At 39.8% G+C, this 18,878-nt stretch overlaps 2 protein-coding genes across 3 annotated transcripts in view; one reads left to right on the top strand and one right to left on the bottom strand.

The window, feature by feature from the left end:
• Window positions 1–208, bottom strand: part of focad (focadhesin) — a 91,465-nt gene extending 91,257 nt beyond the window's left edge. Inside the window, exon 1 of the mRNA XM_031299779.2 lies at window positions 110–208. The gene's annotated coding sequence lies outside the window, so the exon portion shown is untranslated. The remainder of the gene's footprint in view (window positions 1–109) is intronic.
• Window positions 209–2,502: 2,294 nt separating this feature from the next.
• mllt3 (MLLT3 super elongation complex subunit) overlaps window positions 2,503–18,878 on the top strand; it is a 99,889-nt gene continuing 83,513 nt past the window's right edge. For both annotated transcript variants that reach the window (XM_031299781.2, XM_031299780.2), the window contains exons 1-2: window positions 2,503–2,659; window positions 3,517–3,697. In XM_031299781.2, coding sequence (XP_031155641.1) covers window positions 2,648–2,659; window positions 3,517–3,697 — 193 coding nt within the window. In that variant the 5' untranslated portion in view covers window positions 2,503–2,647. The remainder of the gene's footprint in view (window positions 2,660–3,516; window positions 3,698–18,878) is intronic.

The following is an 18,878-nucleotide window of genomic DNA, read 5'->3' as shown; positions in this document are numbered from 1 at the left end:
AATAATAAAGCCGACTGGACTGTATTCCTCCTGTAGTAGACGGAGTAACGTTTTAAGTCTCTCAGTCAAAAGTAAATCAAAGTTATACATGTTGATGCCTTAACTTTACCTCATTCATCCAGCCTCCGTCAAACAAACCCGCATGCAACTACGGCGACTACCGAGGACCAAAACAGATTGAGACCGAGCTGTCACACACCATATCTTTCACTGCAATTCATGGTGGAACAGCCTTAGTGTAACAATTAAGACGTTAATTAAAACGTAATGAGGAAGCTTTGAGACATGTTAACATATAGTATATAATAAACACCAGCTCTTGTATTCAGTTGGGTAAATGATTCCCTTATATAATAGACTATAATGCTCGTATACAGAGTGAGATATGAGGACTCTAGGAATTCAGTGGCTACCTATATTACAATTAAATTATTATTGTTTTAACCTTTATCTAAGAAGGTTTTTTTCCATGAGTTTGAGATCAAATTTTCAAGTGTGAACTGAGAAGGCAAGAACTTAAAAATAACCCAGAATACTAAAGTAAATAACATGAGAACATGGGCCCAATCAAAGTATAGTGGTGTGATAACTATGCTTTTAGTAACTATTTTTTAAACTCATTTTGATTTTAATATTGGCAGTACTTTTGCACTTTCAAATATGAAAATACAATATACATTTACAATATACAATTAACATTGTTTTTTATTTTTTATTTATCTCAACAAATTGTGTATAATGGGAAACCAAACTTGAATTTGATTACATTATTTTTATTTAATATGGGTAACAACAGAGTTCCACACAATGGTAATTTGCAAAATTCAGATTAGCCTACATGGTTTATAAGAGACAAAAAATTGTGGTCATATCATTTTGATAATTTATGCTGTATACCCAAGTCTTTAGACTCTAAAGGCGACTTGAACCTTTCGCAGGTTTGTTCATTATAAGTCAGGTGTTGACGATGTATTGTTGTCACAATAACTATTTTAATCACACTAAAAGAACACGTCTCCTATAAACTGAAGCATGCTTCATTCGCCGGTTTTCCCCCGGGACTGGAAGGCAACATAATTACAGGATGGTTGCGGCCACCTGATTGGAGGCCCGTGTGTCTGCTGTTCTCTTATTGGCTCTTTGCTTCTTGTGCTCTGTCTGCAGCCCCAGCCAGCCCCAGCGGGTACAACAACCTGCGCGTGCGCTTACCCCTCTGCATTGTTAGGTTAGCCGAGATACAACGGAAATATAAGAGTAATAAGAGAACTTCACTTTCAAAATAAAGAAATGGAAAATGATGGACAAGAAGGAAAGACTATATTGTCATTGAATAGTTTGTCAGGTAATGAAGCTGTGCTTTATCTTAATTTCTCAACAGTTTGGCCTAACCACAGGGTCCAGAATGTTGTGCTATGTCCCTGTAATGTTAAAAGTTAAGAGGGGCATCCTGGTAGCTCACCTGGTAGAGCATGCGCCCCATGCCATTACCACAGCGGCCCAGGGCTCGAGTCCGACCCATGTCCCTTTGCTGCATGTCTTCTCCCGCTCTCTCCCCCACTTTCCTGTCTGCTAGTGTTCTATCCATTAAAGGCCAAAATGCCCACAAAAAAAAAAAATCTTAAAAAAACAAAAAACAAGTTATGTAAAAACTATCGTCCTAACCATGGCTGGCTCTACAGTGGGTGAGCAACCAGGGGCCAGCATACATATATGAACATGTGTGAAAATAAAATAAACTTTTATTGGAAAAAATCGTGTTACTAACTGCTGCAGTCAGATACACATGGCAAACCAGCAGCACAGTGTCTCATATACATTTTGATTGGTAGATTATGCTAAAAGATAAATAACTGTTGTAAAGAAATGTGAGAGCGGTGACTGATGTACTGATTAACATGGACACTACAAAGAGCAGCCGTTACAGTTGTTTTACACAGCTACAAGGTCTGTTTTCTATGTCATGCATACATCAATACACTTTAACATAAATTAGCTGTAATGGCAGACAGTGTGAATGTCCACCAAGCCAAAGCCAGAAAAAACATTTAGTTTTTACAGGTTGGGCCCCTTTTACCCTAAACACCTAGGGGCCAATGAAGGTCCATTATCAACCATGCTGATAATTCAGTATTGAGTATCACAGAGATGCATCCAGTTTTCTAACTTCCTCACTCTGGTGCTACATTGTAACATTGCAATGTGATGTGGTGGATTTGTATATGCTGATTTGAGTATTTTAAAGACTTTATGTAACAATAAGTTCCTCACCAGAGTCAGAATGTTATTACTGCCACAGCATTTAGAGTTTCATGTTGTGAAATAGTTTTTAGGCAATTAAATAGTTAACTGAATAAAAAAGAAAAGAAACATCGTATAGCCTACTTGAATAACTTGATGTACAGTATTCTGCAATTGACGGTGATGCACACCGAGAAGGGCTGCACTGCAGGGGTTTTATTTTGGAAGTCCGTAGCGGAACTTCTCTAGGTTATTGTGGGGTTTTTGACAGCCGGCGAGGCTTTGAAAGTCTTGAGTCCGACTTCAGTCCAGGAGAGACCATGTCCGCCGTCATAGGCAAACTGTACTCACCTCTACTCTCATTTAAAACTCATTATCCATGAAATAATAGTAACGCGGGGCCTGAAGGATGGCCAACTCGGTAAGTAGCCAGTTGCAGGATTTGCTTGCCAGTCCCCTCTAATGGAGTATATTTTTGGACATTTTGCTGTTTTGTCACACCGGAGGAGTCGGTGGTTTTTACTCCGTAACGAGGATTTTCAAGACGTAACGTTACAGCTAGCTAGAACCGATAAGTGCTGCTATGTCTTAGTGAACAGTGTTACGTTAACGTTAACGCAAAATTCCGCTCAGAAAACAATTTTAATATATTTCTACTTATCGCTTATCTAATGCGTAAATTAAGGTAATTTCCAATTAAGGTTACGGTCCATCCTTCAATTCGGCATAATGTTAAACGCAGTGCATAAAGTAGCACGCAAACAGGTAAAATGGCAACTTTTGTCAAGTTTGGTCTTGTAATTTTCTTTAACGTTACAGTATATTTTAACTGTCATGTATCGCTAACGTTAACGTTACCCCATAGTAGAAAACAGTGGGAGCACATTTCAGTAGTTTTTTGAAAGGTTTACTGCTGCATGAGTGGAAACGTAATATGTTATATGCTTTAAAATAGGCCTAACGTTACTTAGGCTAATAATTAAAAGTCGTAAGTCAGGTTCACGTAAGTATGTAACTTAGATTTGTCGAAAAGAAACGTTTCATTCACTTGCAGATTTTTGAGTGGAGTTTTAATGACGTTCTCGCAGGAAACAAGGACACAAAGTAAAAACTGGAGTGAAAGCACCATATCAAAATAATATAATTTCTTTAACTTCGGCGTTCGGAAGGCGTTTCTTTGGCTAGAAATTATTTCCATATTCTGTCATACACGTATGTTGGTTTGTTCAAAGTTTTTCTTGAATTGGAGCAGTTGCCCAACATGATTTTCTTTGGCAGGGGGCTGTTCAGGTGAAACTCGAACTCGGTCATCGTGCCCAGTTCCGAAAGAAACCCACAGTGGAAGGCTTTACCCACGACTGGATGGTGTTTGTCCGAGGACCAGAACACAGCAATATTCAGCACTTTGTGGAGAAAGTAGTTTTTCACCTGCACGAAAGCTTCCCTAAACCAAAAAGAGGTAAGATACTTATATTCTGCTTTATTTAGTCCTATTGAATGTTTTCTTTGGAACTATTTCTTCACGCAACTGGCTCTCCTCTGTAGTGAGGGGGAAACCTCTGACCATATCAGCATCAAGCATCCTCAGGCTCACGTGTCCTTGATCTAAGTATTCCAGTCCCTGGAGCTGACTGACCTCTGACAGAATACAGTGGGTTTCCTTGGTTTTAAGTTCCTCTGTGATTTTGGGATAAATTGCTCAAATGCATTTTGTGGAGAAAAGTGTGTTTTGGTTCTGTGAGCAGAAACCGTAGTGCAAAGTGTTGGTACTATATAGTAGCGAATGAAAGTTATGTTTGTCTCAGAAGACAGAACGGAAAGGTTGAAAACAATGTTTAATGATGCAAAATGCATTTTATGGTCTGTTGTCTCTTTGGAGCATTTTAGTCTTTCTTTTAAATGTCACTCAGATGTGTTGGTTTGAAACATCATACCTGATGTTGCTTTTGGATATGAAACAGACCAAGCTTGTGTAGCTGCTTGATTTGGGTGCTGTGAAGCTACAGCAGAGACCGTTGTCCATCTGAAATGAAGACAGATTCAGCAACTGCACAGCCTATTTCTCAGATCAAATGTTTTCAGAAACACGTTTCGTGAACTATTTTCGTGAAATAAGAGATTCTATTCCAAATGAGCCGCCATTATGGTCTGTTTTGTCAGTAGTGTCTCTTCTTCTTTTCACCATGGTTACATATGTGCGCCAGAGAGCACTCTCTCTTCCTATTGGTCAACGTCCAGGAACATGTCGTAGAACATGTCACACTAGGTGGAAAAAGACAAACCATTGTGACATGCTAGACTTTCTGCGTGGTGGTGGTGAAGCGTCCCAGACGTTAGATGGCTGATCTCTGATGATGTCACACTACCATAGGTAAGGAAACACGTTGGTTGGTCTGACCCTCATAATCAGGTACGACTGTGAACGTTTGTCTGCGGCTCTAAATCCGCCTGAGTTTGTTTAGTCTGATCCTGGCATAACGCTTGGCATCAGTCCATGGTGACTCCTCTTGTTGCTCTACATGGAAATACATTAGGGCTTAATTAACACGGCAGGCGCGTGTTGTTAAGGCGGCTGCCTAAACTGCAAAGTGCTGCGGGAAACCCTGCTTGTGATAAATAAACCGATATAGAGGTGTTCTCAGTTCTTGTCTTTTCAATTCTGCTGCTTTCAGTACTGCTTGTTGAATTTAAAGGTAGAGGCAGACAGACAGGGGTGTGCTAGCTAGCTTAATTACCATTAGATTAGTGGTCTATCTATACAGTTAACGTTACTGATGAATTCGTGGGTTAGCCCAGAGTTGTTAAACGTGGTCAAAACCACTGAAATGATTTTGGAAACATTATTTTAAGGTACAAAAGAATCTTTGGTGTTGGATCGATCGATATTGAAATTAGGGATGCACCGATTGGGAAATTCTGGGCCGATACCGATGTTTAACATAACAACTTGGCCGATGCCGATGTTTTTTCTTTTTGTTATTTATTACTTCTTTTGTGCCACGGAAACATACAAGTCTTTCGGCTCTTGATCACACTATCGTAGAATGAGCACAAATTCAATCAGACCAATTTATGAAACAAAAACAACCTTTAATGTCACTTTCTGGTTGACATTAGTTATAACCTTATTTATGACAAGTTCTTTTCTGAAAAATAACATTCAAAAACCTTTGACTGCTAACTAATTAATGAAAAGATTGTTTCAGTACATTGCCCAACAAAATTATTTCAGTGATTTTAGCCTGATAAACAAAAACTTACTCAATGAGATTATTTTCATGGCCCAATAAAAATATTTTTCTGATAAATAAAAAAAAATGCATCAAGTGTAAATGCAAAAACAAGTGAAATAAATAAATTATGTTATTAAAATAAATAAATTATGTTATTCATAAATACAAACATAAATCTATGGGCTATCTTTCACCTTGTGTATTTCTCATAAAGTGACGCCGGCTCGGCAGCGTGTAGCGTGGCTCCATAAACTTCATCAGACTCCGAAAACCCACGTCCTCCACTACAGAGAAAGGCTGGTCATCTAAAGCGATGAACTCCATCACCTTGTTTGTTATTTGTTTCGCTTTGGCGCTGTCTGGAGGCAGCTGTTTGGCTTTCTCAAACGCCGTGTCAATTGAAGTCTGAGTCTTACTGGGGGTTTGCGCTTTCTTGGCGGCTTCATTTTTCCGTTTTTGGTCAGCTTGCAGGTAATCGCCGTACACCGCCTCGTGCCTGCTTCTCAAATGTCCAATGAAATTTGTTGTGTTAAATGACTTTCTAACAGCCCCCCCTCTTGAAATTTCAATGGAACACGTATTGCAAACTGCAAAACGCTGATCTTTCTCTGAAACTGTAAAATATTGCCACACGACCGCCATCTTCTTTGTTTAATCTAAGTTACTGAGGAGAGTGCGCGGGTGCCCTCTTCCGTCTCGGTCTCTCCCCCCGCCCAAATAAAAAGAGGGAAAAAAAAGTTTCTCCTGAGCACAGCGTTCATGACACATATAATCATCGGCAAATGTCATTTTTATTCCCCGATGGCAGTTAACGAGGCAAATATCGCCCGTTACCGATGTTCAGCCGATGCATCGGTGCATCCCTAATTGAAATCAATCAATATCAATAAATAAGGTCTCTGTTGTATTACTGTGTTGCAAAGTGGCATGTAATCAATGACGAAACGATGCCATGTGGCAGAAAAAAAGTTGTATTACGTTTACTGAGTATAACTCCCCCACTAAAGAGTAAAGATGGCAGAAGGAGGGCAGCCACAGCAGCGTTTGGTGAGCAAAAAAGGCGAAACCAACTCCGGTGTCTGGGAACAGTTTGGCTTCGAGGAATCCAACGACAGGATGTCATCACTCGCAAAGTCATGAAAACCAAATAAACAACAGCGCGAGTACAGCAATTTCTCCTCAGGCAGAGTGACAAACAGCGGTGAAAGCCTTGGGGGCTGATTTACCATGAAAACCGTGTGAAATATATGACAGCTACAGTCGCTTAGAAAATAGACATGAGACGAAGAAGCTATTGTAGCTAACCCTGCCGTCCCTCTGCCTTAGACAGCATTTTGTTTTATTGTTAAACTCTATGTAAAATTAGCGGTGATGTTAAATTACCTGTTTCACGTAACGTTATTCTAAGGTACTGTCTAAGTGCTGGATTTTTCCTTAGCAGAGGTTAGCTAGCAAATAAGCCCACTGACAGTGACATTATTGTTCATATTTTGGCACAATGTTTAGTAATGACAGTAATAGTGGTCATAGTGAGTGAAAATATGATGTGAGATGCACGTCATATTATGTATCGGGAATTGTTCATTAGCTGTGTAACACTTATGTGTGATATCTGTAAAGCTGAACCGACTCACAGTAGTAAAACAGATTTTATTCTGATTCAAAGACTTTTTCTGTGAGAGAAACATATCCTGGAATGTAATTGTAAACTACTGCCCACTGCCCACTGTCCCACTGCCCCACACAACCTTTAAACTATATCGATATAAATGGTATTGAATGAATGAGTTTGCAAGACTCACTTAGCTGCTGTCTTATGGTTCCTGCTGTCAGACAGGTTTAGACAGAAACACAGAAGGGAATTAGCTGCAGGCAGTTCAAGAAGTTAAAAAAACTATTTGGGGGTAACTTTTATCCCCACTGTCTAAATTAGATTCTAAGGATTAGAATATTGGCCTGATTTGGTGTGTGTGTGTGTATGTATGTGTATATATATATGTATATATATATATATATATATATATATATATATATATATATATATATATATATATATATATAAATAAAATTTATTTATTTTCGGGGCAATTTCTGCCCCTAAATCACTTTTTTAAGGGCATTGTGAGATTTCTTCTGGCATTCTGAAGGTCTAATGTGGCAAGTACATATATATCGCCTTGATTAGTCTCCAGTTTAGATATTGATGGACTTGAAAGTTTTGAAAGAAGGTGTGTTTTGAGACAGGCCCACTGCACACAGCAAGTTGGAAATGTTCTACTCTATCCATTTACCCCAGTGCCTGCAAGCAGTCTATAAATCAAATTGTTATCTGCTGATATCTTATCTGCTGAGAGCTTAGAGCTTTGATTACAAGAGACTAAATGAGGTTTGGCTTCTGCACAGCACATCCTTCTCCCTCCACTTTGTGTGCTCCAGCCCAGTCTTGATAATTGTGGCTGCTTGAAGGCCTAAAGCCCAGCAGGAAAGTGCTTCAGCCTTCAATAAGTCTCACGCCATGACACATGCCATAAAGATCCTTCCAGTGTCTGTGAAGTCTTTGGGGCCTGTGTGTTTTTACTTGGTGCCAAATTGTGAGCAAAAGTGCTTCCTGATCTGTTGGGTCTTTAGATGCTCTTGAGTGTTTCTAGTTGAAACACAGCCCAAGTGTAATAGGTCTGAGATAACGACTGTATTGTGTCATTTGTTAAAACTGCTCAGGAGGACAGCTTAGCATTTTGTTACAACTAATGTCACCCAAAAGTCCACTCTTTCTCCACCAGATTGAGAAGAAATGATCTTAAAGGTAAAATCTACCATTGTATACTTAATACATAATAAAATGGTGCGTAAACTAAAAGTGCACGCACACCTGTAGGAAATGTTCTCTTTATAAATGTAAGTCCACCTGTAAATGTTCACACATGGATCAGCCTCATACCCTCTGCATGCCCACATTCAACCATAACTGGCCAATGCAAAGCACCTTATGAATGTTGATATAGAAATGAGCCTGCTGATCAGCGTTTTTTTACGGTGACTTATGGCAACAACCGAGAGGAAGATGAAGAGAAGGATTTTTTTTCCTGTGGGCAGGCCCATATCCAGGATCGAATTATTTTTTACTAACCCTGATCTAAATATGTGCATTTCATGACATTTGGAGAGCAACCATTATATAACGGTAGCTTCAAAACCTTGTCAGTGTGTTTGAGTTTGCATCATTTTTTATTTGAATTATAGAAATGTGTCTCAAACAGTACAGAAACATAAGCAAGATGTGTTATATGCAATAAATATTATTATACTTATGCCAGGTGTGTAGTTAGTGGGAATGCTGTTCAACAGCATTCCAACTATTGTTGTTCCTGTCGGCCATTTTATTTATTTATTTTTCTTCTTATTATTCCCTCTTCCGTACGTTTTTTGGCTCTCTGTAACTTCTGCATACGTTCAGCTGATCATGATCTTGTCCATCTCGTCCCTTCCAAAAGAAAAGCTTTGTTTGAAGTAGTCTCTTCATTTTAGTCTGTTTCAGTGAAGAAATGAAACAACAACTCACTGCCATCATGCAGCACAGGGGGGCTTAAACACCAGAAGAGAAGCTGAAAGTTCTCCTAGGAGAGGTGACAGCAGCTCCACTGACAGCTACATATGGATCTGCCTGCTACAGCCTGAGGGACTCACACCACTTAGGATCCCAAAATTACAGATTTGTTTAGTAGCCTATTATATAGTAATTATATTATACAAAAACTGTAACTGTTGTGTAATGTAATTGTTGAGAGAGAGAGAGAGAGAGAGAGAGAGAGAGAGAGAGAGAGAGACTACCTCCGCTGTCTGAACACTCCTGTTTTCTGAACGATAGTTTAAACATCAACGTACTATGTGAAGGCATTTCCTCATCTGCTGTCTTAGTTTGTAATCCTGTGTGTCTTCTTGCTAATAACTGTTTGTCTTCTCTGAGGTGATTTTCGGCCGTTTTCGACGCACTTCTTTCAACATTTTGAGCTACCGCGGAAATGTCAGAGCACGTCACGTGACGATTCTGAACGAATCACGTTGTCAGAAATTGGCATCAGCCAATGAGATTGCTCATTTTGAGTTAAATCCCCCCTTTTACTTTCAAGATTGGTTGCTGATAAAACCATATTTGGATCCGACAGCATTGTACAGGAGAAAGAGAGCTTTCCAACGGTATATGTGACGACAGGGTGCAGACAGCGATCATGGAGCAGCGCGATGATTTAGAACGCCAACTTTTGTTGAATTTAGGTGAAATCTACCGCCGCAAACAGACAAAGTGTAGTAAAATAAAGACCTAAATGTGTATTTCGGACTTTATTTCACCACAAGTCTGAAAGAAGACATGTCATTGAAGACAAATAGCCCAAAATCTCAAAATTGACCAGTGAGAAAAAAAACGATGTTTTTGCCTGCCGTGTCTCGCCTTAATGAACATGATATTAATGGCGAGCCGAAAGCGGTCGCGGTGCTGTTGTTTTACACTTCCTCTGAGATAAGCAGGCACAATAGTGGTTTCTCTGTCCTGGTGACTGACTGACAGGCTGAGGTTGTAAGGCAAGGCAACTTTATCTCTACAGCACCTTTCAGCAACAAGGCAATTTTAATTACATTCTTTTGCACTTAAGTTAGTTCTCCATTATTTCAATGTTGACAACAGGGCAGTCACCAAGTTTATTGTTAAAGGTTTGGTCTTTATGCAGTTTGCACTAAAAAGTCATTGTTTACATTCCTTTGCATTTTAGTTAGTTCAATATTAGCCTGTACACAATGTCATTTATTTATTTATTTATAACATGTTCATGTTGTGGCAAAGAAAATGTTTGGCCAAGTTCGGATTGATACCAATCCTGAGTATCTGACTGGGGCACCCCTATCCAAAAGCACAACCAGTTTTATTAATGTTACTCTGAGTGAGCAGTGTTACCAGAACTGTTTTGATTCACAATTAAGGTGGAAAATAAAAGTTTTGTGTTTAATGTATTTTTGTTGATGTTGAAATGGATTTTAAAACATATGGTATCGAAAAAAGTATCGTTAAGGAACTGGCATCGAAACTGAGGTATCGAAATTGGCACCGCATCGAAAGATTTTGAATGATGCCCAGCCCTAGTGACATCAGTCCCCATGTGGTCGCACAAGGAGAGCGAGCAGTAACAGAGAGTAGCGTGTGAGTGCCGCTGTGAGGAAAAGCGAGAGGAAAAGGAGATGGTAAAGATGATGCAGTGTTGTCTCTATGTTGATTGGCAAGTGGCTGCCCGCCACGGTTAGATTCCTCCCGCCACGGTATCAGAAGTGTACAAAAAGCCGTCTATCAGCAGTGATTGTTAGAGAGCACGTCGGAGAATAGCGCTTCACACCGCGAGTGGCCACTCGGAGAAAAGGGAGAAAGAAAAAAGAGACAGGCTGTCCGGAGGACCCGGTTGAGATGGCAAGTGTGCATCCTTGAGAACTGTAAGTCGTATAACTTATGTTGTCAGTGCATTTAAGCCTGTATTAGTCTATAGTTCTTGCAAATTTAAATTAAGTTACCTGGTGATTTTCGTGGTTTCACCTTCACCTGCTAGCTAAATTGCACGTGGCTGTTGATTCAATATAATAGCGATTGCTCAACGCCCTTGCTCACGTTTGTATTTTAGGTGCATTATGTACATGCTGAAGTAGTTACACTGTATTAAGATACCGGAAGTGCCGGAATCCCAGAACTACTAGAACTGCCGTGAGCGGTCATTTTGACCGCCAGATTTCAAACTCTATAATCTATCATGATAAATACCCAATTGCGATATTAATGCATGTATTGTCTTAGGATATCTTTAGAACAACGTAATAACACCAACATGTACATTTTAACGATTTTAATTATACTTTTGAGTAGTAGCCTAATACGTGTTTCAATAATTCATATCATGGCATAGTAAACCATGATTATTTCATACATTCATATCCCGAAAAATATTCATTCATTCAACATAATTCACAGCCAAATAACAATTAAAAATATGTTATTTTAACATTTATAACCTAACCTGGCACTGCCTCCGTTTTGGCGTCTGCTGTGGTGACCAGCGCTGTTCGGACCGTGCGCCGCTGCCCTTTTTTCCTCCATAAACTCCGCTCTCAGCTATTTTGCCAGTTGCTGCATGAACTTCCTCCAGGACATTTTACAGCTGGTGCACTCCTTGGAGAGGATGTGTGTAATGATTCCAGCCAGGATGTATGAAGTTATATGAACACGTAGACAGCTACCGGCCATCTACGTGTACCGCGCCTTTCACAGAGCGAGCGCCCAGTGCTTTTCTTCTGATTCAGAACAGAGTCCATCCATGCCGTAGTAGCCTACGTTACTGACTCTGGCTTTGCCTTCAGCCCATCGGTGATGCCCACACTCGAGGCCGCTAGTTACGTTTCTCTGACAGAGACTGTGATTATTACTAAGCAACCAAGATGCATCTTCAACCGCGCAAAAGATTAAAAACAATACCGCAAAAATCTGAGCGGTCAATATGACCGTGTATGGCCAAAATAGGTAAAAGTGATTGTATTTTCTTTGCCTTTTGTGTAATGTATATAAAAACAATTTTAAATACAGACTCTTTTAGGAAAAGTCAGGTACCAGCAGGATTGTATTTTTTTATTCAGCAAAGTTATTACCCACAAACGGTCAAAATGACCGTCATGGCCGTTCTAGTGTTAAGGAACAGGCCGCAGGGGGACCATCTAGCAGCATGTATGCTACTCTAGCATTAATGGGCCACCTCTTTCTGAATTCCCCTATAACCGAGCCTTGGAGTTATTTTTCCAAAAGCCAAGAAAAAACAAAGGCACACAGCAAGGCTAGCAACTTTGCCACTGAGGCAAAGATGCAATTAGTTTCATTATGAATGGTTTCATTCTATACTTTGGGTTTTGGTTTCTGAACTGAAACTGAAAATATGCCTCATTGTGTGTGAATAGAGGTGAATAAATATATTTGTTTGTGTTGCAGCGAAGTGTCAGTTCCGTTTAATACGTAAAACATTTGGCGGCGGGGCGCGGGACGGGGGGGGGGGGTGGTTCCGACAGATCTGCTCCCACTGCTATAAAAAAAAAATCCTAAAGGAAACACTGTGATGTAAAGTGAGTTGAAAGTGAACAATAAAAAAAAACAAGCTTCTCAAGACACGATGGCTTTATCTGCAATACTGCTGGTAAAATAAAGGGTATAAAGGGTACCCCCGAAAAGCATTGGCTTAAACCTTAAAACATATGTTGCAGCACCGTGTTTCCATTTCAGCTCAAGGGGAGTCTACTGAGTTTTGCTTCCATTTACAGTTACGCTCCTTTGATCTATTTTATGGTTCAGAAAGCTCCATTGTCAATAAAGTAAAAAAAAAAAAAAGTTTTGCCGAGAGCACAGCGGTCTAGCTGCTGAGCAGAGAGGGCAACTATGCAGTCTGCTAACTTGTTGCAGTCTAAAATTCAACCGTTTTTGGGTATAAAGCTATAAGGTGAAACACTGCAGTGGTAATGTGTCCACCTCAGCTGAGAACGGAGAAATGTCCCTCCCGTAGGGTTGGGTACCTTTCGCATCTGAACCAATATCGTTACCGGTACTTGGCATGGTGTTCGGTCTCGGTATTCAACGGTACTTTTTTCAGTACCTTACTCTTACTGAAACTGTAACGCCTGGTTGTAACAACTACAAAATTTGATTACAGTTAAAAAAAAAACTCACAACTTCTCAGTTTAAACATTTTATTTAAACACAGTACAAACACCCTCCCCACCCTATATGAACATTTTATCCCCCTTAAATATAAAAAATATTTGAACAGTTAAACATTTAAAAAAAAAAACACACTCCGTCAAGCTCAAACATAGATCAAACTACTGCTACTACTACTAAGTAGTTCTTGTGTAATTCTTTTTAAAGCAGCCATATTATGCTCATTTTCAGGTTCATAATTGTATTTTAAGGTTGTACCAGAATAGGTTTACATGGTTTAATTTTCAAAAAACACCATATTTGTGTTGTACTGCACCGCTCTCTCTCACTGCTGCAGATCCTCTTTTCAGCTGGTCTCTGTTTTAGCTACAGAGTGAGACCTCTTTTCTTCTTCTTCTTCTGTACTATCTTTGATTGCACTGCACATGCCCAGTAGCTCAGATGTAGATCATGTCAGCTAGCTAGCTCCATAGACAGTAAAAGAAAGGCTATTTCTACAACTTCGGTCAGTTACAAGGCAGGATTAGCTGGGAGACTTCTAAATGAGGGCGCACATGTAAGTAGTTCTTTTGTAGATTATGGTGAACTTGTGTGTGTTGTAGCAGTGCTTTGCTATTGAGAACGAGGTAGCATGCTAGCGTTAGCATGCTAGCATTAGCCATAGCGTTAGCATGCTAACGCTACGAGCTAATGGTTGCGATTAGCCTGCTCGTTTCGGCTTGTGATGTCACAAGCCGTGCCGATTTTGAACAGCTCACCCAGAGACTGAAGGCAGGACACATTCAGAAACTGTATCTCACTCTAAACAGCATGGATGGATTTTTTTCAAAGTTTGTATGTGTGTGGAAGCACCAGAGACACAAAATAACACCCCAAATCCCAGAAAAAGTGTTTTTTTCATAATATGGGCACTTTAAGAAAGACTAGCATGTCAACTCTTTCAGGTAAGAGCCGCGCCCGCTCAACACTCACTGTGTCCCCAGCTGTTGAGAACACCCTTTCTGAGGGTGTGGAAGAAGCCTGAACACAAAGATATTTGTTTGCAAGCTTGCATTGCCGTGCAGTCCACCTGAATGGTTAGCTTGCTGTAAATAATAGGTCATCTCGTTATTACTTTCAAGGACGGCACAATAAATTCTGTCATTTTGAAATGGTTCTGAAACCAGTCGGCTGACTGAGGAGTGTGCCCCCGCCACAGCCTCACTGACTCCCGGGGCTCAGTCTGGTCTGCTCCGCGTGCCTCCGGGGCTAACACGGAGCTACACTGGCCGCCTGGCAGCATCCAGGGGCAGCAGCTAGCTAACAGGAGCTAACTGACCTGCCCAGCGTTAGCAGTGTTAGCGGCGGTGATTTCACAAACTAACCCAGTAAATATCAGAAGGGATGTTGTCGTGTCTCGTCCTACCTCAAGCCTTTAGCTGAGAGAGGTTATTTCTCACTAAACCTGAATGCCTCACAGGCTAATTCACATCCAGAATCAGCAGCAGGTAACAATAATAATAATGGTGATGATATTAACGTCTGGCCGGCCTGTGAGCTCTCCGAGCAGCATGTGAGGAGGAAAACACGGCGGGATGCTGTGGGATGTCAAACAAACAAGCAAGGTACCGAAATTTGGCACCATTTGATTTTACGTGAACCAATACTCGGTAATACCGACGTGAAAAAATGTGATGACGTCACCTTGGACTTTTAAAATGTTTTGACATTTATAAAGCTGCAATGATTACTCGATTGACAGATATTTAATCTACAACTATTTGGATAATCAATAAATCTTTTTTTTCTTTTTTTTATAGCTTTATTGTTTGTACCAAAGCAGTGACAGAGATTCTCCTTCGACAAGGCTCATTAAAAACACATTTAATACATCAAAAACAGCTGCTTTATAGTTTCTAACTGATGTTGTTCCGAGTGGTTATTGCAGAGGGAATAAAAGATTTCTTGTAAATGTTTTTTCGCGCCAGTGGAACTTTGTATCGTATGCCTGATGGAAGTTTCACTCATTTATCAAGCAAAAATGCCAAAAATTCAGTTTATTAATTTAGAGGACTTGCTGCTTTGCTTTGTCATATATGACAATACATTGAATATCATTAGGTTTGGGACTGTTGTTCATACAAAACGCTAATTGAAGACCTCCCAGTGGGCTCTGAGAAATTGTGAATTTACAGTTTTTTTAAACATTTTATTGACTAACAATCGAAAATGTTAAAGATTCTTCAATAATCAAATTAATAGTTGCAACCCTAATGTGAATACAGCTGGCTGTAGAGGCTGTTTTGACAAAGCCAAGTATCTTGTTTTTAATGTGTTGCTTAATTTTCTATTAATTGGTGGGTCTATAAAATATCAGAAGATGGTTAACAATCACATTTTCCAGAAGAATAGATTTTTGTAGTTTTTTTTTGTAGCAACCAACGATATTCAGTTTGCAAATACATGAAGCATAGAGACGCAGCAAAACCTTATAATTGAGAAGCTGGTAGCAGAGCATGTTTGACATTTTTGCTTGATAAATTACTTAAACAAATAAGAACAAATTTTCTGTTGATTAATCAGCTAATCCTGTCAGGCAGTGTTGTAGTCAAGACCACCTAAACCGAGACCAAATCATCACCAGGACCAGAGTGTATGGAGACCAGTGAGAGTCCCACACTGCATGACACGATCAAATATGGAAAATGCGTACCATAGGCACTCCTCAAATTGATCTGAAACATTCACATTCCCACAACCCCTCAGAAAACAAATTTCATTCACCGCTTTCATTGCCATAAGTGTATCATGAGAAATGCTTTGATAAAATAATCAAAAGGGATTGCAGAGGTGAATTTTATGTAGGAATCCCCCTTTGTTTTTATGAGCAAACAAATGCATCACTAAGGGGATGAAATCAATTCAACCATCTTCATTTAACACTCCTCCATGTTTTGCCATCCATCAAACACAATGGTTTTTTTTGTGCTGTGCATCGGGTTTTCTGGGATACCTTTGTCTTCCCCTAGAAACCATTGAGTACAGAATGCATTAAACATTTATTCAATACTTAAGTATTGAGTGTTAAGTATTGGGGTTGACAGTAGGGCTGAACGATTTTTGAAAATAATGTAATTGCGATTTTTTTCCCAAATATTGCGATTCGATATTCGATTATTTTTTTAAGCTCTTTGTCTTCTGTATTATTCAACAAAGAATAATATAATAATGTATAGTATGAACACACAATTACACACTAGACAGTTAAATAAGTAAAAATATAGTTTATAGTATATATCTATATACACACACACACACACACACACACACACACACACACACACACACACACACAAACACACAACAGTGTCATTTTTTACAGTGCACAGAGAGGAGCTGCCTCCAGCCCCTCCCCCTCGTGAAGTTGCGTGCTGCCGTGTGTGCACTTGCTCAGAGAGGCTATCGTTATGTTAGCTAGTTGCTGGTATTCTTGCCGTGGGATTAACTGTACTAATAAAACTGTTGAAACCCCGCGGCCACGCTGCTGTGAAAGCTCCCCGAACGTCATTTATCAGTCTGATTGTTACCCCTCTCAGTGGCAGCTCCTCCATTCCATATCTTTATAACGGAGCTAACCGCTAACCGGAGCTAACCGCTAATCAGAGCTAATCGTTGCCAACCGAGCCTTGAGTTCTGTGTGCCTGTATCCATTAACTGCATGTATAGACTCAAGCCCGAATAAAACCCTTAATTTTATTAAAATGGCTATAAAAGTTTTAAACTACAACTCAGAGTTGTTTGAATGACAGAAATCAGCTCAAGGTACAGCGTAGCGTTAGCGTGGTAGTTGATGCTTTCTCTGCGGAGTGCAGACTGATTTGCTCTCGCGAGTCACGTGACCAAATCGCAGCCTTTGCGATTAGGAAATCGCGTTTTAACATATCGCGATATTATCGCAAATGCAATTAATCGTTCAGCCCTAGTTGACAGTAACACATTTGAAATTTGAAATGGATCAAGGTATTGGTTGCATTTGAAGCAGAAAGTTGTACTTAAAATCACAGTAATGATGTTAACACATAAATCAGACAATTTAGTGATATCCCTGCAGTTTTGGTCTTGACGGATCTATAAAAACCTTAGTGCTCTTTATCTGAGGCGAGACCGAGACTGGTCTGGAGTACTACAACACTGCTGTCAGAACTAACTGAGTTGTTGATCAAACAGAATTTACAGGAACGAGGGATTGTGATAGATATGTAGCTTTATATTACGTTTCCAAAAGACTGAATACTATAAAAGTCAGTTCTAGTGTTTTAGTGTAGCCAGGCTTGTGTTTAATGCTGTCAGTAATACCAGTCTTACTGCGCTGGCTACACACATGCAGGATACTCACTCTCTTCTCTTCTCTTTCTGGCCACAGTGTTAATAAGTTATGTTTGCAGCTGTTCAAGGTTACACTTCCTCATTTTAGAAGGAAGCTTTTTACTCACCTGCATGGCCCACATGGTGACTCACCATCCACGTTAAAATCAAATGGGAGGCATTTTAACAGGTCATAAGCACAAAGTAAATCTGTCAAAGGGAATTGAGTGCTAACATTTTGTTTTCAGACCTACAGTCTATGCTGTGTTTGGAGCCTATAGATCACCTTTTACTTCTTTTCTTTTTATACAGCAGGAATATTTGTGCAGTTAAGCTATTGTAGTAGAAAGTAGCAATTGTTGGTTACATACTTACTGTGTAGCCTTGGAAACCTGATATTTAGTGTGAGGAGTGGGACGGCACTGGGACAAAAGAGCCAATCTCAAACTAAATGGACTGACCCATTATTTTTACTTCTCCCGGTTTCACCTATTTTGGCAGCACAATGCCTGAATTTATTTTGTCATTTCATTGTTTTAGGATAAGAAACTAAAACAAAATAGAATCCTTAAAAACTCTGCTGAGATACCACCTTACATAACTGACAGCAGTGTTTGTTAGGTGTGTGAACTTAGCGTCATGATTCTGTGAAAAGGACGGCAGCAGGAAAGCGTTTATGTGGACCAGGGATTCCCAATGGCCTGTAGGATTTCAAAGAAAGGGGGTTAGTGAAAAGAGGGAGCTATAATCATATTTCAAACTCCCCTGTACAGATTTAAAATTGCAATGAAATCTAAAATTGCCACTTGGCTCACATGCAGATTTAATTTAAGAGGCATCCATTGTTTAGTTTTGTGTCAGCCTTGCTTTATTTTCTCTTGAAAAGATGCTGATGACAGGTAGGCTCATATGGCATGCTGATAGAATTTCAAACTGCTTTTTTCACATCAGTTGTTTTTCATATTGCTCCAAAGACTGTTCTTCTTATCAACATGTCACACAAAGTGTGACATGTTGATAAGAAGATGCTTTCAAAACATTGAAAGCAGTTAGAATGAGAAAGTAATACCACACTCTCAGTGATTTGTTGTGCAGCCCCAGAGAAGCTGCCAGACACACATTAAGATTAATGACAAATCAGTCAGTAAAGCTGCTACTGTGCTTCATTATTGCCATGCGGTTAACGGGCCATCGTTGAGGCGTTGCCATGGAGACGGCCTAATGGCAATGCCGTTTAAACAAATGGAGGTAAAGAAGCTCTTTGGAACCAGTGAAGGGGTGCTATTTTGGCAATAGGCGGCAGCGGCTCATGCTGCTTAAGCACCTCATTTAGA

Source organism: Sander lucioperca, chromosome 17 (assembly GCF_008315115.2).
Source record: "Sander lucioperca isolate FBNREF2018 chromosome 17, SLUC_FBN_1.2, whole genome shotgun sequence".
NCBI lineage: Eukaryota > Metazoa > Chordata > Actinopteri > Perciformes > Percidae > Sander > Sander lucioperca.
This window is presented reverse-complemented; position numbering and strand designations above follow the sequence as displayed.